At 32.8% G+C, this 17,675-nt stretch overlaps 4 protein-coding genes across 4 annotated transcripts in view; 3 read left to right on the top strand and 1 right to left on the bottom strand.

Moving 5' to 3' along the window:
• The window catches only part of HELRODRAFT_80076 (hypothetical protein), a gene marked incomplete at both ends in the record, with an annotated part of 6,638 nt that extends 3,871 nt beyond the window's left edge, over positions 1-2,767 (top strand). The window contains 4 exons of the mRNA XM_009020098.1: positions 19-92; positions 308-445; positions 645-755; positions 2,690-2,767. Of these exons, the coding sequence (XP_009018346.1) occupies positions 19-92; positions 308-445; positions 645-755; positions 2,690-2,767 (401 nt within the window). The remainder of the gene's footprint in view (positions 1-18; positions 93-307; positions 446-644; positions 756-2,689) is intronic.
• Positions 2,768-5,609: 2,842 nt separating this feature from the next.
• Positions 5,610-8,644, top strand: HELRODRAFT_173491 (hypothetical protein; the record flags this gene model as incomplete). The annotated part of the gene is made up of 7 exons (XM_009020097.1): positions 5,610-5,645; positions 6,556-6,664; positions 6,788-6,852; positions 7,229-7,337; positions 7,482-7,558; positions 7,799-7,852; positions 8,393-8,644. The coding sequence occupies 7 exons, from the start codon at positions 5,610-5,612 to the stop codon at positions 8,642-8,644; spliced, it is 702 nt and encodes a 233-aa protein (XP_009018345.1).
• A 902-nt stretch (positions 8,645-9,546) lies between these two features.
• On the bottom strand, positions 9,547-14,571 carry HELRODRAFT_173490 (hypothetical protein; the record flags this gene model as incomplete). The annotated part of the gene is made up of 6 exons (XM_009020096.1): positions 9,547-10,048; positions 10,295-10,460; positions 10,660-10,821; positions 10,923-11,062; positions 12,890-13,184; positions 14,535-14,571. The coding sequence occupies 6 exons, from the start codon at positions 14,569-14,571 to the stop codon at positions 9,547-9,549; spliced, it is 1,302 nt and encodes a 433-aa protein (XP_009018344.1).
• A 2,175-nt stretch (positions 14,572-16,746) lies between these two features.
• The window catches only part of HELRODRAFT_80203 (hypothetical protein), a gene marked incomplete at both ends in the record, with an annotated part of 5,096 nt that continues 4,167 nt past the window's right edge, over positions 16,747-17,675 (top strand). Inside the window, one exon of the mRNA XM_009020095.1 lies at positions 16,747-16,896. Coding sequence (XP_009018343.1) covers positions 16,747-16,896 — 150 coding nt within the window. The remainder of the gene's footprint in view (positions 16,897-17,675) is intronic.

Genomic DNA, 17,675 nt, shown 5'->3' with positions numbered 1-17,675 from the left:
CGTCATCAAAATTTCTAGCCGGTAGGACGACGACAGATGAAGATCTTGAGGATATGCTGGAGTCTGGAAATCCCAATATATTTACTCAAGGGGTGAGTCTATGATTGGTTGATTGATTGATTGGTTAGTTGGTTGATTGACTGAGTGACGGATTGATTGATTTTCTAGCCTACTGACTTGCCTGCCTGCCAGCTAGCTGATTGACTGACCGATCGACCGACTAAATTGATGATTGTTTAGTTGATTGGTTGGTTGGCGGATGGTGTAGTGGTTGTAGGTGCTGCAACCGTCACGATAACATCAACAGATTATAACTGAGACCCAGCAAGCCAAACAGTCATTGAAGGATATCGAAGCCAGACATCAAGACATCATCAAACTTGAAAATAGCATCAGGGAGCTAAGGGATATGTTCCTCGATATGGCTATGCTAGTCGAGAGTCAGGTAGGAGGGCTGATTGTTTCGTTTGTATTTGTGTAGTTTGCTTGTTTGTATTAGCAGCAACATACGGACAAACGTACAATCAACAACATACAAAACGGACGAACAAACAAACACGCATACCAACCAACTAATCAGCAAACAAACACAAACAAACAAAACAAACATACAAACAAATAAACATACAAACAAACAAACATAGGGCGAAATGATAGAACGAATTGAATACAACGTGGAGAAATCAGTTGACTATATTGAGACTGCTAAAGCCGATACAAAAAAGGCCGTCAAGTATCAGAGTAAAGCTAGGAAGGTGAGGAGATGATGATGATGACGAAGATTGGGGTGATGAAGATGACGATGATGATGGTGACGATGGTGAAAATTCATAATAATTATAATATTATTAAGTAGTAGTCGTTTTGCTTGGATTTGAACTGGCTTTAAGGTGGGCTTTGTACATTAAATTTTAATAAAATTATCCATAATATGCGCTTTTTCTTGTTGTATCTAGGTATTATTCTTAGTATTGTTATTATTATTAGTATTATTGATACAAATATACAAATACACACACACACGCATGCATACATACATACATATATACATACATACATACATACATACATACATGCATACATACAAACATACAAACATTTCCAGAAACGGATAATCATAATCATCATCATCATCGCTATCGTCCTCGTCTTGGCTCTTATCATCGGATTGTCTATTGGCTTACGACGATGATGACAATGACGACGATGATGATGATGACAGTGATGGTGATGATGATGATGACGATGATGATGACGATGTCAAAAGAACGACGAAGAAGATTATGATGAAAGCGCTGCATTAACATAATATATGCGCAAGATTGTCATTACGTTAACGTAATACAAGCATAAAGTTGACCATACATTAACATAATATATGCACAACATTAACATAATACATAGCATACATTAAAATAAAGTTAGCGTTATTTTTATCATTATTTAGGGTCAATTGCTTTGTTTTTATATGAATTTCTCGAGTTACTTAATAGCTGTGTAATCAAACCTATTTTTCCATTTCTTTTGTCTTTTTTTCATTCATTCCTTTACTTGATTCAATCCATCCATCCATTATATAAATTCATTCCACTGTCTGATTCTGTCCATCCATCCATCCATCATGCTTTTTATTCAATCGTTCATTCCAAATTTTAAAAAGTTTTATAGGTTTTCGTATTTTTGTAGGTGTCGGCATGTTTTCTGTCTCTGTCTGTCTGTCTGTATTTCTGTCTGTCTGTCTGTCTGTATGTATGTGTATGTTTCTATATCTATTGGCGATATTAATATTGATAATGATGATGAAGATTAAAATGACGATGAAGATGACGAAGAAGATGAAGATGATGATGGTATGTATGAATTAGTTTTTATGGCATGCAATTATGCGTTTGTATGGCAGTAATGTATGTTTTCCATTTATCCACTTGCTATTATTATTATTATTATTATTATTTATTATTATTATTATTGTTATTATTATTATTACTTTTGGGTGACTCTATCTACTATAGTTCATCTTTGCTTGTTGTTATGAGATAGGAAAGGGCTATAGAATGTATTTAGTGGATAATTCATGTTGTTTGCAATCGATTGTTCATTCGTTCGTTCATTTATTCCTTCGTTCATTCGTTCGTTCATTCTTTCTCTCATATATATATATATATATTTATTTATTTATTTAAAATGTGTGTGTGTGTGTGCTTTATGTTGATGATGGAGTTTTTATTTATGGCTAGTTCATCTCCTTGAACTTCCGATCGTATTTTTATTGTTTTTTTTCTTTGAAGTTTTTTATGTGTTGCTTATGGTTATTTATTTTATTATTATTATTAATATTATTATTAATTATTATTATTATTATTAATTATTATTATTATTTATTGCTGTTGTTTTTGAATTAATGCTATTGCTGTGTTTGTTTATTACCAATATTTTTATTCATTTGTCTTCTATTTATATATTGAATCATTTTTTCATTCATTCATTCATTCATTCATTCATTCATTCATTCATTCATTCATTCATTAAGCCCTCCCTTCATTCATTCACTCATTATTCATTAATTCATTCATCTATCTATCTATCCATCCAATCGATCAATCAATCAATCAATCAGTCAATCAATCAATCCTATAATATTACTATCCTAAAATGGTGATGATAATGATGATGATAATGATGATTACAGAAACTGATGATGATCCTTATCTGCCTACTTGTCGTCGTCGCAATCCTCATCATAGCCATCTCGACAAAATTATTCTGAATGTCTTAATATTCTAAATTATATATATATGTATATATATATATGTATATATATATACTATATCTGCTAAAAATATAACTAGTCTGTATATATATATATATATATATATATATATATATATATAGTTATAATTCTTAATAATACATTGTTTAATATATTACGTTTGAACTGTGTGTATATATACATAGTGCTTTTTTCATTTCTTCATAGTAACTTTCTCTTTCCACATACACACACACACGTACATACATACATACATACACACGTACGTACATACATACATACATACACACGTACGTACATACATACATACATACACACGTACGTACATACATACATACATACACACACAAACACTTGTATATACACTATATATAGACACGTATATATATATATATATATATATTATTTAACTCGTTTAAACTGCAATACATATATACAAATATACATACATATGCTGTTTATTTTCCTGGACAAATTTATTGATATATTATTGCCTTTGTGCCGCCTTCTTAACTACACACACACATACATACACATACAAACACATACACACACACACACACACACATATTGATTTGTAAATATACATATGTGTTTTTGTATTTAGTTGTACATATATTCATAGACGTTTGTTCTAACTGGGCGATGGATTTACACAATGTTAAAAGTTACCCTATATATATATATATATATATATATATATATATATATATATATATACATATATATATATTTATATATATATATATACATACAGATGTATATTCTTTACTTTATTCCTTCATAATTTCATAATTATCAATATATTACTGCCGATTATGTACATTTTTGATTAATTGACTGGCGATTTGTCTGTCGGTTGGTTGGTTGGTTGGCTGGCTGGCTGGTTGGTTGGTTGGCTGGCTGGCTGGTTGGTTGGTTGGTTGGTTGGTTGGTTGGTTGGTTGGTTGGTTGGTTGGTTGGTTGGTTGGTTGGTTGGTTGGTTGGTTGGTTGGTTGGTTGGTTGGTTGGTTGGTTGGTTTTAAACCAAATTTTTTTGATTTTTTCAAGCCGATTTTTTTTCGATTTTAAATAAAATTAAAAATTTTTATAAATTTAAAAGTCTAAAATTCCGTCGTTTTAATTGATTAAAATATGAATTTTTATCAAACTATTCTCCTTTGTTTTAATTTGTTATTAATTACAATTTTATTTAATAAATATATATTTGGTTATGGTTATTTACATGTACATGTGTGTGTTGTGTTGTCTGTGTGTTGTGTGTGTTTGTGTGTATTGTGTGTGTATAAATTATGAATTTTTAGTTATTTATGATTAATTGCCATTTCAAAAATTTATGATACACGCATACTACTTGTGTGTTTTACGTAAGTAGAGTGTCTTCTGCAATCTATATACGGATGATTAACTAATTGATTGTTTATCCGTATGCTTAGATTTTTGCGATTCTTTATTATTTGATTAATTAATTAATTATTTTGTTTATTTGTATTTTTATTTATTTACTAATTTATATATTTTTATTTAATTATTTATTTATTTTCATATTTTTAATTTAACATTTTGGGCCGGATAATTTATAAGTACTATTCATCAACACTGGAATGGAATATCTATCTACGATGATGAATATATGATTCGTTCAAATTTACTCACTTCGGTTTGTTCATTCATTTGAATTGAAATTTAGATCTGGTTGAATACAGTTTATATACATTCGGATACAATTTAGATCTAGCTGAATACAATTTAGATACAATTCGATACAATTTAGACAAAGTTGGATGCAATTTAGATGAAATTGGATACAATTAAGATAAAATTTGATACAATTTAGATACAATTGGTTACGATTTAGATATAGTTAAAATTTTGATAAAGTTGGATAAAGGTTAGATAAAGTCAGATATTATTTAGATACGGTTAATGAAAATTTATATACAGTTTGATATAGTGAGTTTAGAGTTGGGTAGAATTTAGACGTAGTTGGATACAATTTAGATACAGTTGGATACTATTTAGATACAGACGCCCAGTTGTGACTGATTGATATGAATTTTTGCAAACATAATTGCAAGTAGTTAGCGATGGATTTAGATTTAACGAATTCAAAGAGATCCTTGCTTTTTATTTACGAAATCGGATGATAAGCTCACTCATGCTGATTCAAAAATGTACCAGTTGTCTGTTAGATAGATGTGCGTGTTTATGCGTTTATTCGCATGTATGTGTGTGAATTAGGGAAAGAGTTATGAAAAGAGGAAATTACAAAAGATAACCCGACGGGGGGCAGTTAAAGTTTTTTGGTCACATCATGCGGAAGGAAAGAATGGAAGATCCAACAACTACTGGAAAGATTGCAGGGAGATGAGATCGCGGTCAACAACGAAGAACATTCGTTGAGTCCTTGGGTCACTTGTTGAACATCACTACATTTCAACTACTACGAAGTATTAAAGATCGGGTTTTGTGGAGGTCGATGGTCGCCAATGTCCTGTAAGGATAAGGCACGAAAAAGAAGAAGTGCTTGCTCATTAGCATAACTTATTAATTTAACTAATCATATATGTATATATGTGAATAAATGTGTGTGTGTGTGCTCATTAACATAATTTATTAATTTGACTAATCATGCCAGTGCGGCCTGCCGAGGTTATGTTTATTTAGAAGATCCGGGATTGATAGGTGAGATTAAACGAAACGAGACGAGATTGAGAATGATTTGGCTCAACTTCAAAAAACTATAAATATTTAATTAACTAAATTTTAATTATAACAACAAATAATAATTAATAATAATTATAGTAGATAACAATAAATATAATAATTATAAATTGTTATGTACTCAGAAGATAGACTGGAGGGATTGAAAGCGGTTAGTTTATTCACTCATCTATCTCTTTTCTTTTTTCTGTTTTTCATTCATTCATTTATTGCTTATTTGTTCATTCATTCGTTCCTTTTTTCATTTATCTACATGTTCCATTCATCCATTCAGTCGCTTCTGCCCATTCGTTCGTTCGTTCATCCCTAAATATGTCATTCAACTCAAATCATTTGTCCATGCAAAATACATTTAATTATTCATCAATCCATCTTCAGTAAATTCATTCATTCATTCATTCGTTCATTCGTTCGTTCGTTCGTTCGTTCATTCATTCATTCATTCATTTATTAGTTCAAATTTTAATTAGACGCAGGCATTTGAGAATGATGATGATGATGACGACGACGACAACGACGATGATGGCTCTAATGTCTTCATTATCAATCATTTCTGCCTTCAAAACGTTAGATTGGAAGGACTTGATTGACCGATTGATCAATATTTGATTGATTGGTTGGCTGGTTGGTTGAATGATTGAATAAATTAATTAATGAATGAATTGATTGATTGATTAATGGCTGACCGACTAATTTTTAAATTTGATTGTTTAATTGAATAAATGATTGATTGATTTATACTAGTTGACTGATCTATTGTTTAAAAAAATGAATGATTGAATGATTGATTGACTGACTGACTGACTGACCGACTGAATGTTTGATTGATTAGATTGAAAAAATTAGAAGAATGATTGATAGAATATCATCGATCGTTGGAGAAATCAAAATGATACACCGAGCAATACTTACCACACCTCTATCAAATAAAAGTAAGATGATGATGATTATTATGATATATGATGACGATGATGATGATGATAATGAAGATGATGGTGATGAATTTTATTGCTGTTATTATTATTATTATTATTATTATTATTATTATTATTATTATATAGAATAACGATGATGATGATAATGATGATGATCTAGGAATGATGGAAGAATTGAGAACTTGCATGTCACAAGTCATAAATAGGGCGGTGCGTGTTGAGAAAAAGCTTAAAGGTTGGCGAACGAACGAACGAACGAATGAATGAGTGAGTGATTGAATGAATGATTAAGTGAGTTAATTATTGAGTGAATGAATGAATGAGTGATTTAATACTTTTTGATTTGACGGTTTCATAGTTATGGAAACCAAACTGAAGCCAGATACTGGAGAACGAAGTGTAACGGATGAACGTAAAATTCAAGTTGGGCACTTTTCCTTCATTCATTCATTCATTCATTCATTCTTTCATACATTCGTCATGATTGAATACTTATTAATTCATCTATTAATTCATCTATTAATTCATTCATTCATTCATTTATTCATTCATTCATTCGTTTGTTTTTTTTTATTTCAACCATTTAATTAACCTATGAAAAAGTTCGTTCTTCAACTAAAATTTATTCTTTATTTACATTTTTTAACCAATCTTGAAAAACTATTGATTTAATCAACCAATTGCAAGACGTTTAAACAAACCACATTTCATTCAACCAATCGCGATAGATGGTTATATTAATCAACCAATCACAAACACTTATTCTGACCTAATTTTTTTGATGCTAACCCAATCATAGCACTCCACACTTTCCAAAAACTTTCTCGACGCCATGAACGATTACTACTCCTGTAGAATGGAATATAGGTCAAAATGTAAGGCGCGAATCCAAAGGCAACTTGAAATAAGTAGGTCATCCCGCAGTCTCTTTCACCACCATCACCATCGTTGTTATCATCATCATCATCGTCGTCGTCCTAAATATAACTATCATCATCATCATCACCATTGTCCCTACCATTACTATCATCATCACCATCATCATCCTCAAGCTGGCAGATCATTATCGGATGAAGAAATGGAGCGATTTGTGGAGGGTGTTGGAAATCTAAACATATTCACTAACGGGGTTGACTGCAAATGAATGAAAGAATGAATGAATGAATGGATGAATGAATGGATGGATAAATGGATGGATGATTGAATAATGAATGAATGAATTTTCATTTATCAACATAAAATCAACAATGTCAAAACGCTAGCAAAAGTACAACATGGCACAAACATATGTAACATAGCAGAAACATAGATAACATAGTACAAACGTAGACAATATAACATAAATTCCAACAACAACAACAACAAACAGATTATAGCAGCTACTGAAATCACCGAAGTTAAACAAGCCATAGAGATTTCAGAAGTAAAATAATCAGTCTCCTAAAATTTTTTGTATTTTTTGTCCAGTGTATAAATAAGAAAATTTTTTGCTATACGTTGTTCATATATTCATTCATTCATTCATTCATTCATTCATTCATTCATTCATTCATTCATTCATTCATTCATTCGTTCATTCATTCATTCATTCATTCACTCCCTCATTCATTCATTCTGTCATTCATTCCTTCATTCATTCCCTCATTCGTTCTCTCATTCGTTCCCTCATTCATTTCCTCATTCATTCTCTCATTCATTCCCTCATTCATTCCCTCATTCATTCCCTCATTCATTCCCTCCTTCATTCCCTCATTCATTCCCTCATTCATTCCCTCATTCATTCCCTCATTCATTCCCTCATTCATTCCCTCATTCATTCCCTCATTCATTCCCTCATTCATTCCCTCATTCATTTCCTCATTCATTCCCTCATTCATCCAGTTATGCAATTCTCCTCGAATCAACATTTTATTTACATTATAATAACTCCTGATTACATATAACCATGTAAAGAATAAATCAGTCGAACTGCAGCAACAACAACTACACCAACATCAACAACAACTACATCATCAACAACAGCCACATCATCAACAACAACTACATCATCAACAACAACTACATCACCAACAACAACTACAACAACAACGACAACAACTACAACATCAACAACAACAACACCAACAACAGCAGAAAAAACAACAAACCGAGCATTGTAGTATACAATGACAAAAAGAAAATCCGTGTCTGGTATGAAGCAAATGCGAAAAAATGATGATCATGATGTTGACAGATGATGATAATGATGAGATAATAAGGGCGACGATGATGATAATGATGATGAATGACGACGACAACGATAATGTTTATATTCGAAAGGTTATATCTAGATGTGTATCTATTTGTCGTACATATATCTTAATGAAAATATTGACGATGATGACGATGATTAAAAATACCATACATCTAACAAAGAATGATTGTGTCGAGTTTTATTACAACGTCGTCATCGTCACAATCATCGTCACCATCATCATCGGATTATCTTATGGTTCCAGGGTGATGTATATATGTGACATATAGGTGATGTGATACATAATGTTAAAAGTAATTGAAATGATAACAATCAAGATGACGAAATAATGTTTTTTTTTGTATGGTGATGATGTTCCAATATTTTAATTTGTTCCTACAATTCTTCGGCTTCTGATTTTGAATTTTAAAATATTTTTTTTACGAAATTTCATATAGAAAAAATGATGTTATATTTATAACAATTGTTAACTATGTGTTTTAATTGTTTCAGAACCCGATCGGGCAAACGCTAATTTCATTTATTTTTATTGGCAACGTCAAAGAATTTTTTCTGTGAAAATGTGAACGAAAAAAAAAACACACATCAGAAATGAAACAAAGACACACACACACATCACGCACACACACATACATACACATAAGCACACACACATACACATGCAAATACAAGTTACAAGTCAAATGAACGCGTCATGACGTTTTTGCTCGGGAAAGCCTGGGAGATATATGCATTCGAACTCTATCGATGCAACTTCAACTTCTGATCATCGAACGTCTTTCACCATTACTCCATCTAGCCGTCAATTTTTATAGTTGAGTGTTTGCTTTGAAAGAAAACGCGAGAATTGAAAAACTTCAAAGTTATCTAGAAGCCAAAAATGGCTGCGGTTGATTCTGCGCACTCGAACTTAAAATTTCAAAACTTTTTACGTCGTTAGGGGCACTCGTCGGAGTTGTTGTCGTCAACAAATCAAAATTCGACTTTTGAAAGGTTGTTGTGTTGTGGTGGTTGTTGCTAGCCATTCCGTAGTAACCGTTGATGTTGTTGTGGTTACTGCTGTTGATGTTGTTGATGTTGGTGGTGGTGGTGGTAGTGCGAGGTGACAACGACGATGACGTCATGGATGAGTTGTTGTAGAGAGGGTGATGTGCCTGGTGTTGGCCGGCGTATTGCGGACTTTGAGAGAAATAGTGGGGATGGGTTTGGAGGGGGTAGCTAGGAGGATGCGTCCGGCCAATCGTGTTCTTGCCCGTTGAATATCGACCAATCACGTGATTGGCGAACGGGGAAGAAGAGGGGTTATGATAATGCGACGATGACGTCATCATAGATGAAGGATCTTTGGTGCAATAGGGGGAGAGCCTGAGGGTTTCGTTAGTGGATAGATCGATTAAATAACGAGTGAATGAATGACTAAATGAATGAATTATTTGGTTAAATAATTTATTTCATAAAATTAACATTTAAATAATTTAATATTATGATTATTATAATCAAATATATTATGAATATAATATTTTTATTGAACCAAAAACATTGTAGAAAATAAAAATTCATGAAGAAATCGCATTAAGAGAAAAACATGCAGAGGGAGAAAAATCTCTCGACTTATCTACGTCATCTCCCGCGTCAGCGCACGTCGCCATGTTGACAAATATGACGTCACGAAGTGCATCACTTCCGGCATTGTTATCATAACATCTCGTCGTGATGGGTGTAGTGTGTGGGTTGGTTAGGGGGGGTGGGGGCATGGGGGGATCTTCTTGCGGGGTGACTAAGAGTGATGATGATGAGGATTGGGGTGGAGTTGTGGGAATGATAATGATTGTTAATAATGACGACAATTATGATGATGATGGTGATGACGATAATGTATGTTGTTGATGATGATGAAAAATATGATGATGACAAAGATGAAAACAAATTTAAATATCAAGCCAAAAAAAATTCCAAAAAATCAAACATTCCCTAACAGGAGAATCTGCATTCTTTGACGGCGGAAGTGAGGTCTAGGATTCTCGGCGTCATCTGGTGAACCGACGCCGGCGTTCGCGGACGTGACGTCGACGATGACGTCATGGCTTGGGATTCTATAGCGCTTGATATTTTAGTGGCGTCCTTGTTCATGTGATCGTCTGTAGGAAGAAATATGCGTGCGTGCCAGTCGGCAGTTAACATCATCAAGCAACCAAATGCAAGCTTAAAATACGAAACATTCGCAAGGTATAAGCTGAACCTTTGATTGGTCCGTTGAAGACGTTGTATTTCCAGCTGTTGCAACAGCTGCAGAAGTAGCAGCAAAGGCAGATTGTGGCCACAACAATTGTTAGCGCTATAAATAGACCGGCTCCAGTTACTATGACCACCACTGGCACGCTGATGGTGATGATTTTGCGATGGTGATGAGGATGATGATTTTGAGATGATGATGATGATTTTAAGATGATGATAGTGATGATGATTTGGTGATTGCGAGGAAGTGGTGAGTAAGATGCTGTTAAATGAGTGAAGAAGATGATGATAACGTTGTAAGGATAGAGGTACTGAGACTGACTGATGATGACGACAATGGTGATGTTATTATACACGGCGATGAGTGGACCTAGTTAGTTAATGATGGTGTCAAGAAAAAATGCTGCTATGTTGTCCGTGACTCAGAGAAAGAAATTGAAAGAAATAAAAGAGATGAATAAAGATGGAAGAAAAAAAGAAAAAGAAGAGAGAGAGAAAGAGAGAGAGAGAGAAAGAGAGAGAGAGAGAGAGAGAGAGAGAGAGAGAGAGAGAAAGTAAAAATAAAGATATAAAACACCGACATTAAATTTAACGTGTACAAATATTATTTATAAGATATAAAAATTTATGTCTGGGTATGTACACATACGTACATACACACACACATATACATACATACACACACACATACATACATACACACATACATACATACATACACACATACATACATACAAACATACATACATACAAAAAACACGTACAGCATACAAACTTACATACAAAACACAGTTGTTCAACATACTCTTAAGTACATGCGTGTAAATATTGGCTTATGTGTGAATGTATGTGTTTGGGATTGTTTATGAAGAAAAGGAGAGAAGGAGAGAAAAATAAAGAGAAAGAGAGAGAGAGAAAGAGAGAGAGTTTTTGTGTGTTATTATATGTCAGCTTTCACTCATTTTATGATCATAAGATGTTTATTACAACGGTTTATAGCGTAGGTTTATTGTGATTTACAATTGCTATTATTAACATTATTATTAATAATATTATATATTTTAATATATTATAACTATATTACTGTTATTATTTTTATTGTTATTATTATTTTTTATTAATACTTATTTTTATTATTATTGTTAACAATGTGATGCTGAGACTGGCGCTTGGTTTATCCAGGTATTTTAGGGCGAGTGTGTATGCTTTTGTGTCTGTCTATTTGTATGTATGTTTGTATGTATGTATGTATGCATGTATGTATGTATGTATGTATGTATGTATGTATGTATGTATGTATGTATGTATGTATGTATGTATGTATGTGTGTGTGTGTGTGTGTGCGTGTTGTGTGTATGTTCTTAAACGAAATGCCCCGATGTTGCATTGTATTATAGTCGCGGTGCATATGTACATAAACATGCAACACGTGCTATCACATATTCACCAACAATCAATCACACTGACATGCATAAACACGTGTATAACACACACACACATACACACACACATATACATACATACATACATGAATGCAAACATGCATACATACATACATACATGTTTTATTGCTTTATAACAAACATTGTTTGATGGTAGATGAGGAGGATTTATTTTTGTGCGATTGTCAACTTGTGTGTTCGTGACCAAGGTAATGATGATGATGATGATGATGTCGTTGTTGATGATGATTGTGATGATGATTGTGATGATGATGGTTGATGATGACGATGTTGAAATAAAAAGATGCATAGCGAAGCAATGAAATAAATCAAAATGAATATTTTTTTTTCTAAATTTTGCTTATGTTAAAATGCAACAAACTCTTCAAGAAATGTGTTTTTCTTTTTTGTAGATACACATACAAAAACATACACACATACAATTATACACACACATACACACACACACATACATGCATACATACTCACAGAAATACACACAGACACAGACGTTCACACGCATACTAACGTCACAGTAGACTGTTCTAAAATCACATCTTCACCGACAATAGTACCAGCCAAAAAATCGTTACCACCACTACTACTACCACTACTACCACTACTACTACCACCACTACTACTACCACTACTACTAGTGACAACGTGGGTGGTCTTATTAGAGGGTGGGGGAGGGCAGCAGTATCGATTTTTGTCGCCGCCACAACAATAGTTGTCGTTGAGGTAGCCCCACTTCGGACACTTGAAGCCGTTGTTCCAAACGCCGTGGTGGTCCGTGTAGCCGGGACACTGTTCGTAATGAACTGCTGGGTGGTGGAGATGAAGAGGATGAGGATAAACATGAGAATGAAGATGATGACGATGAGAAAGTTGATGCTAATGATGATGATGATGACGTTATCTGTCATTATAATGTATGAAGATGAGACTGGATGGAGGTGATGATGACGTCAAGCATCATTGGAACGTATCTGGTGAGTTGATGAAGATGATACCATGATGACATTTTAGAAAAATAAGTTTAAAGACTCGGTGATGATAACTAAATGGTGGCATCAAAAGTGACAAGGAAAATGATAACGAAGTCAAAAACGAAGATGATGATGATGAAGATGATGATGAAGAAGATGATGATGAAGATGATGATGAAAATGATGATGATGAATACGAAGTCAAAGACGACGATGAAGAAGAAGAAGAAGACGACGACGATGAGGATAACTCCTACAGAAAGTTACAACTATATACTCGCAAGAAATTGACCATAAAATATTTTATAAAATAAACAATCGCAGATATAAAATTCATAATAATAACAACAATGTTAATAAAATCATCAAGAATAATAACAAAAATAACAAATAATAATAATAATAACAATAATAATAATAACAATAATAATAATAACAATAACGTTAAACTGGAACACTTGTGCACACTTATCAAAGGTAACGCGAGCTTTTTCACGAACGTTTAATATTATTTTAATACAATTTATTTAAACCCTAGATAAATACACACACGCACGCACAAGAGCACACACACATACAAACACACATACACACATACAAACACTCGCATACAAACACGCGCATACGCATACAAACACGCGCATACACATACAAACACACAAATATGACACAGTAGTAGTAGTAATTTTTGTGATGGTAGTAGAGTTAAAATTAAAAATACTATAAGTAGTAGTATAGAAGTAGCAGCAGCAGCAGTAGAACCAGTAGGAGTAATAGTAGTAGCAGCAGCAGTAGTAGTAGTAGCAGCAGTAGTAGTAGTAGCAGCAGTTGTAGCAGCAGTAGTAGTAGTAGTGACAGTAATAAAGCATATTCAGTGCAGAAATGATTAGTTTGATGTACGTAAAAATGTTATATTTCAATCTTCACAGCCACTATCATCATCATCATCATCATCAACAGCAACAACAACAACATCATCATTATCATCATCATCATCTTCTTGATCATTATCACCATACTTTTTCATCACTATCATCATCATCATCACTGTCAAGTGTATCATTATCATCACCATCATCGTTTTCATCTATATCTAGCAGCATTTTTAAACTTAACCATCGTCGTCATCACCATCACCAACATCAGCAGCAACCACAGCAGCTACAACAACATCATCATCATAACCTTTGTAATTTCCTCCAGTTTCTCGTCCTCCCATCATCTCTCTCTCTCTCTCTCTCTCTCTCTCTCTCTCCCTCTCCTACTTTTTTCAACTGGCGTAATAAAAATCTTTATGAACCACTACAACTTTCAATACTTTGTCGACGACGATGACGATGACGACTCCGGTTATGACGACGATGATGACGTCATTGATGATGACGCTAATGTTGGTGATGACGATGACGATGATGGCGGTATTGATGGTGATGCTAATTATAAAAACAATGAACGACCACAATGATTATTTTGAGGTTTTCTTCATCATCTTCATCATCATCATCAAACTGACTGTTCGACGATGATGAAGATGGCAAAGATGATGATGGCAATAGTGAGGAATAGAAGACAAAGATGATGATGATGATGACGAAGAAGAAGACGATGATGATGATGATGACGAAGAAGAAGACGATGATGACGAAAGATGTATTATTAATGAAAAAATTGCTATCCAGACGCGTAAATATGATATCAGGTTCTCATATTTTTTTCTTTTTCTGGTTCAATTCCTGCGATCTAGATGTTTAATATTACGACATTTATATGACTTTGTGTGTGTGTGTGTGTGTGTGTGTATGTGTGTGTGTGTGTGTGTGTGTGTGTGTGTGTGTGTGTGTGTGTGTGTGTGTGTGTGTGTGTGTTGTGTTGTGTGTGGTGTATGCGTGTATGCGTGCCCAAATATTTATTTTATTTCATCATTAATAACTTTATTTTATATAATAATAATAATAATAACAGCTTCTAGAACAGCGCCTCTGAGTTTTACATAGAGGGGCGCTATATAAATTCTCCATACCATACCATACCAATAATAATAACATCACTTCTTCAAGAAATTCTCCAGTTTTTATTGTTATGATTATTAGTATTAAAAACTGATTGTCAATTTAACTGATTATTCAATTAATTATTTAATTGACTGTCTATAATAATTATAATTATTATTATTATTACCTTTATTTGTAGTTGTGTTTCAACTGCTTTACTTTTAGAACTGAGTTAATACAAACTGAATGAAGTAAAATGAGATGAAACTCTTATTAAATAAATACTAACTATACCTATTAAACATTATCGTTATTGTTATTATTAGCATTCTTTATTATTACATAATATTATTTTATTACTATTATTACTTATTTTTATTATTACTATTATTATTATTATTATTATTATTATTATTATTATTATTATTATTATTATTATTATTATTATTATTATTATTATTATTATTATTATTATTGAATGGAAGATGCGCAGAGCGTCGATCTCTTTCAGATGTTAAGTAAAATAAAAATCACTTTCCAGCCATTCTCAAAACAATCTCAAGTCTTTCCTGAATGTATGGCAGGATATTATATACAAAACATATATACATACATACATACATACATACATACATACATACATACATACATACATACATACATACATAACATACATACATACATACATACATACATACATACATACATACATACATACATACAGACATACATACATACATACATACATACATACATACATACATACATACATACATACATACATACATAACATACATACAAACATACATACATACATACATACATACATACATACATACATACATACATACATACATACATACATACATACATACATACATACATACATACATACATACATACACATGTACAATTTTTTTATCAAAAGAAGATGTTATTTTTTAATGGATAAAATGATTAACATTTCTGATAAGGAGTAAAAAAGATGAAGCCGATGATAACGATGATGAGACGGCGGTTGTGGTAATGATGTTGAATTGAGGAGAAGGAGTACATATTTACAAATAAGTTTTATTTTTACAAATTAAATTGGGTAAAAATTTTTGTTATAATCAGTCAAAACATGTTTCATATTAGCATTTTTTAATTTTTTAGTAATATTCCAATTTAGTACCATCGACTTTTGTTTGAAAACTTTGTTGAGACATCAAACTAATTTAGTTCCCTTTGTTTAGGTGTAAATGTGGACGAGTCAACTTTTAAAAATTTTTCATTTCGAAATGTCTATTTGATTGAAGCTTTTAATAAAATATTCCAGATGATTTTATAAATTTTTGTAAATTTTGATTAAGAATTTTCATCTCAGAGTAGTATTTCATCCATCCGTTTTTGCCTAATTTGTAAAAATGTTCAAAATGTTGAACGACAGTCCTGTGTTAAAAACCCATCCAATAACTGAAGACTTCATCATATCAACGAACGTATTAGGATTGGGAATTAATGGGAAAGTTACGGAATGCTACTCCAGATTTAATAATCAGAAATGTGCTTTGAAGGTTCCCAATTAGTTATTTTTTTTCTATTTTTTAACAATTTATTAAAAATTAAGTTGCATGTGGCATGTTAGTTAATCAGAACTAGATCAGCTAACTAACATGTGGCATGTTAGTTCAGCTAACTAACAGCTAGCTGTGGCATGTTAGTTAGCTGATCTGAACTACTTACTAAATAAAATAGCTAAACTGAGAGTTAGGAGTAACAAATATAGAATTTCAAATATAGAATTGTTTTTTTTATGTTTATTTGTTTATTTTTTGATTTATGTTTCTAAATTTAATAAAAGTATCAAGCATACACTAAAGGACAAAAGTAGAATGTAGAAGTAGATTAGATTAGTTTGAAATTTGATTTGATATATTTTGATTATGTTTGACTAGAGTTGTTGTTAGATACAACAAACAACACACGTTTAGACGGCATTTTCCCCGAGATCGGGGTAGCCGTTTGGCTACCTATGATGAAACCGAAATACCCCTCGATGCCATCCAAATCTGTCACTCGCCTCAGTATCTCGCAACCCCGCTTTCACCCTGTCCTTCTCCACCTGCTCTCTCTATCTTAATCGCGGATGACCCCTTCCTACCACTCCTTCAAACTCCAACGCTCGCCTAATCCCAACCCTTTCATCCCTTCTCAACCCATGCCCATACTACCGCAATCTCGATCTCCTTATCAATGTCACAATGTCCTCATTCAGTCCCATCATCGACATCAGCTCTGTACTACTCCTCCTATCCTTCACTTTAACCCCACACATCATCCTCACCATAGCTCT

This window comes from Helobdella robusta, assembly GCF_000326865.2.
Source record: "Helobdella robusta unplaced genomic scaffold HELROscaffold_26, whole genome shotgun sequence".
Classification (NCBI taxonomy): Eukaryota; Metazoa; Annelida; class Clitellata; order Rhynchobdellida; family Glossiphoniidae; genus Helobdella; species Helobdella robusta.
The sequence above is the reverse complement of the archived record's forward strand: the minus strand, read 5'-3'. Positions and strand labels throughout refer to the sequence as shown.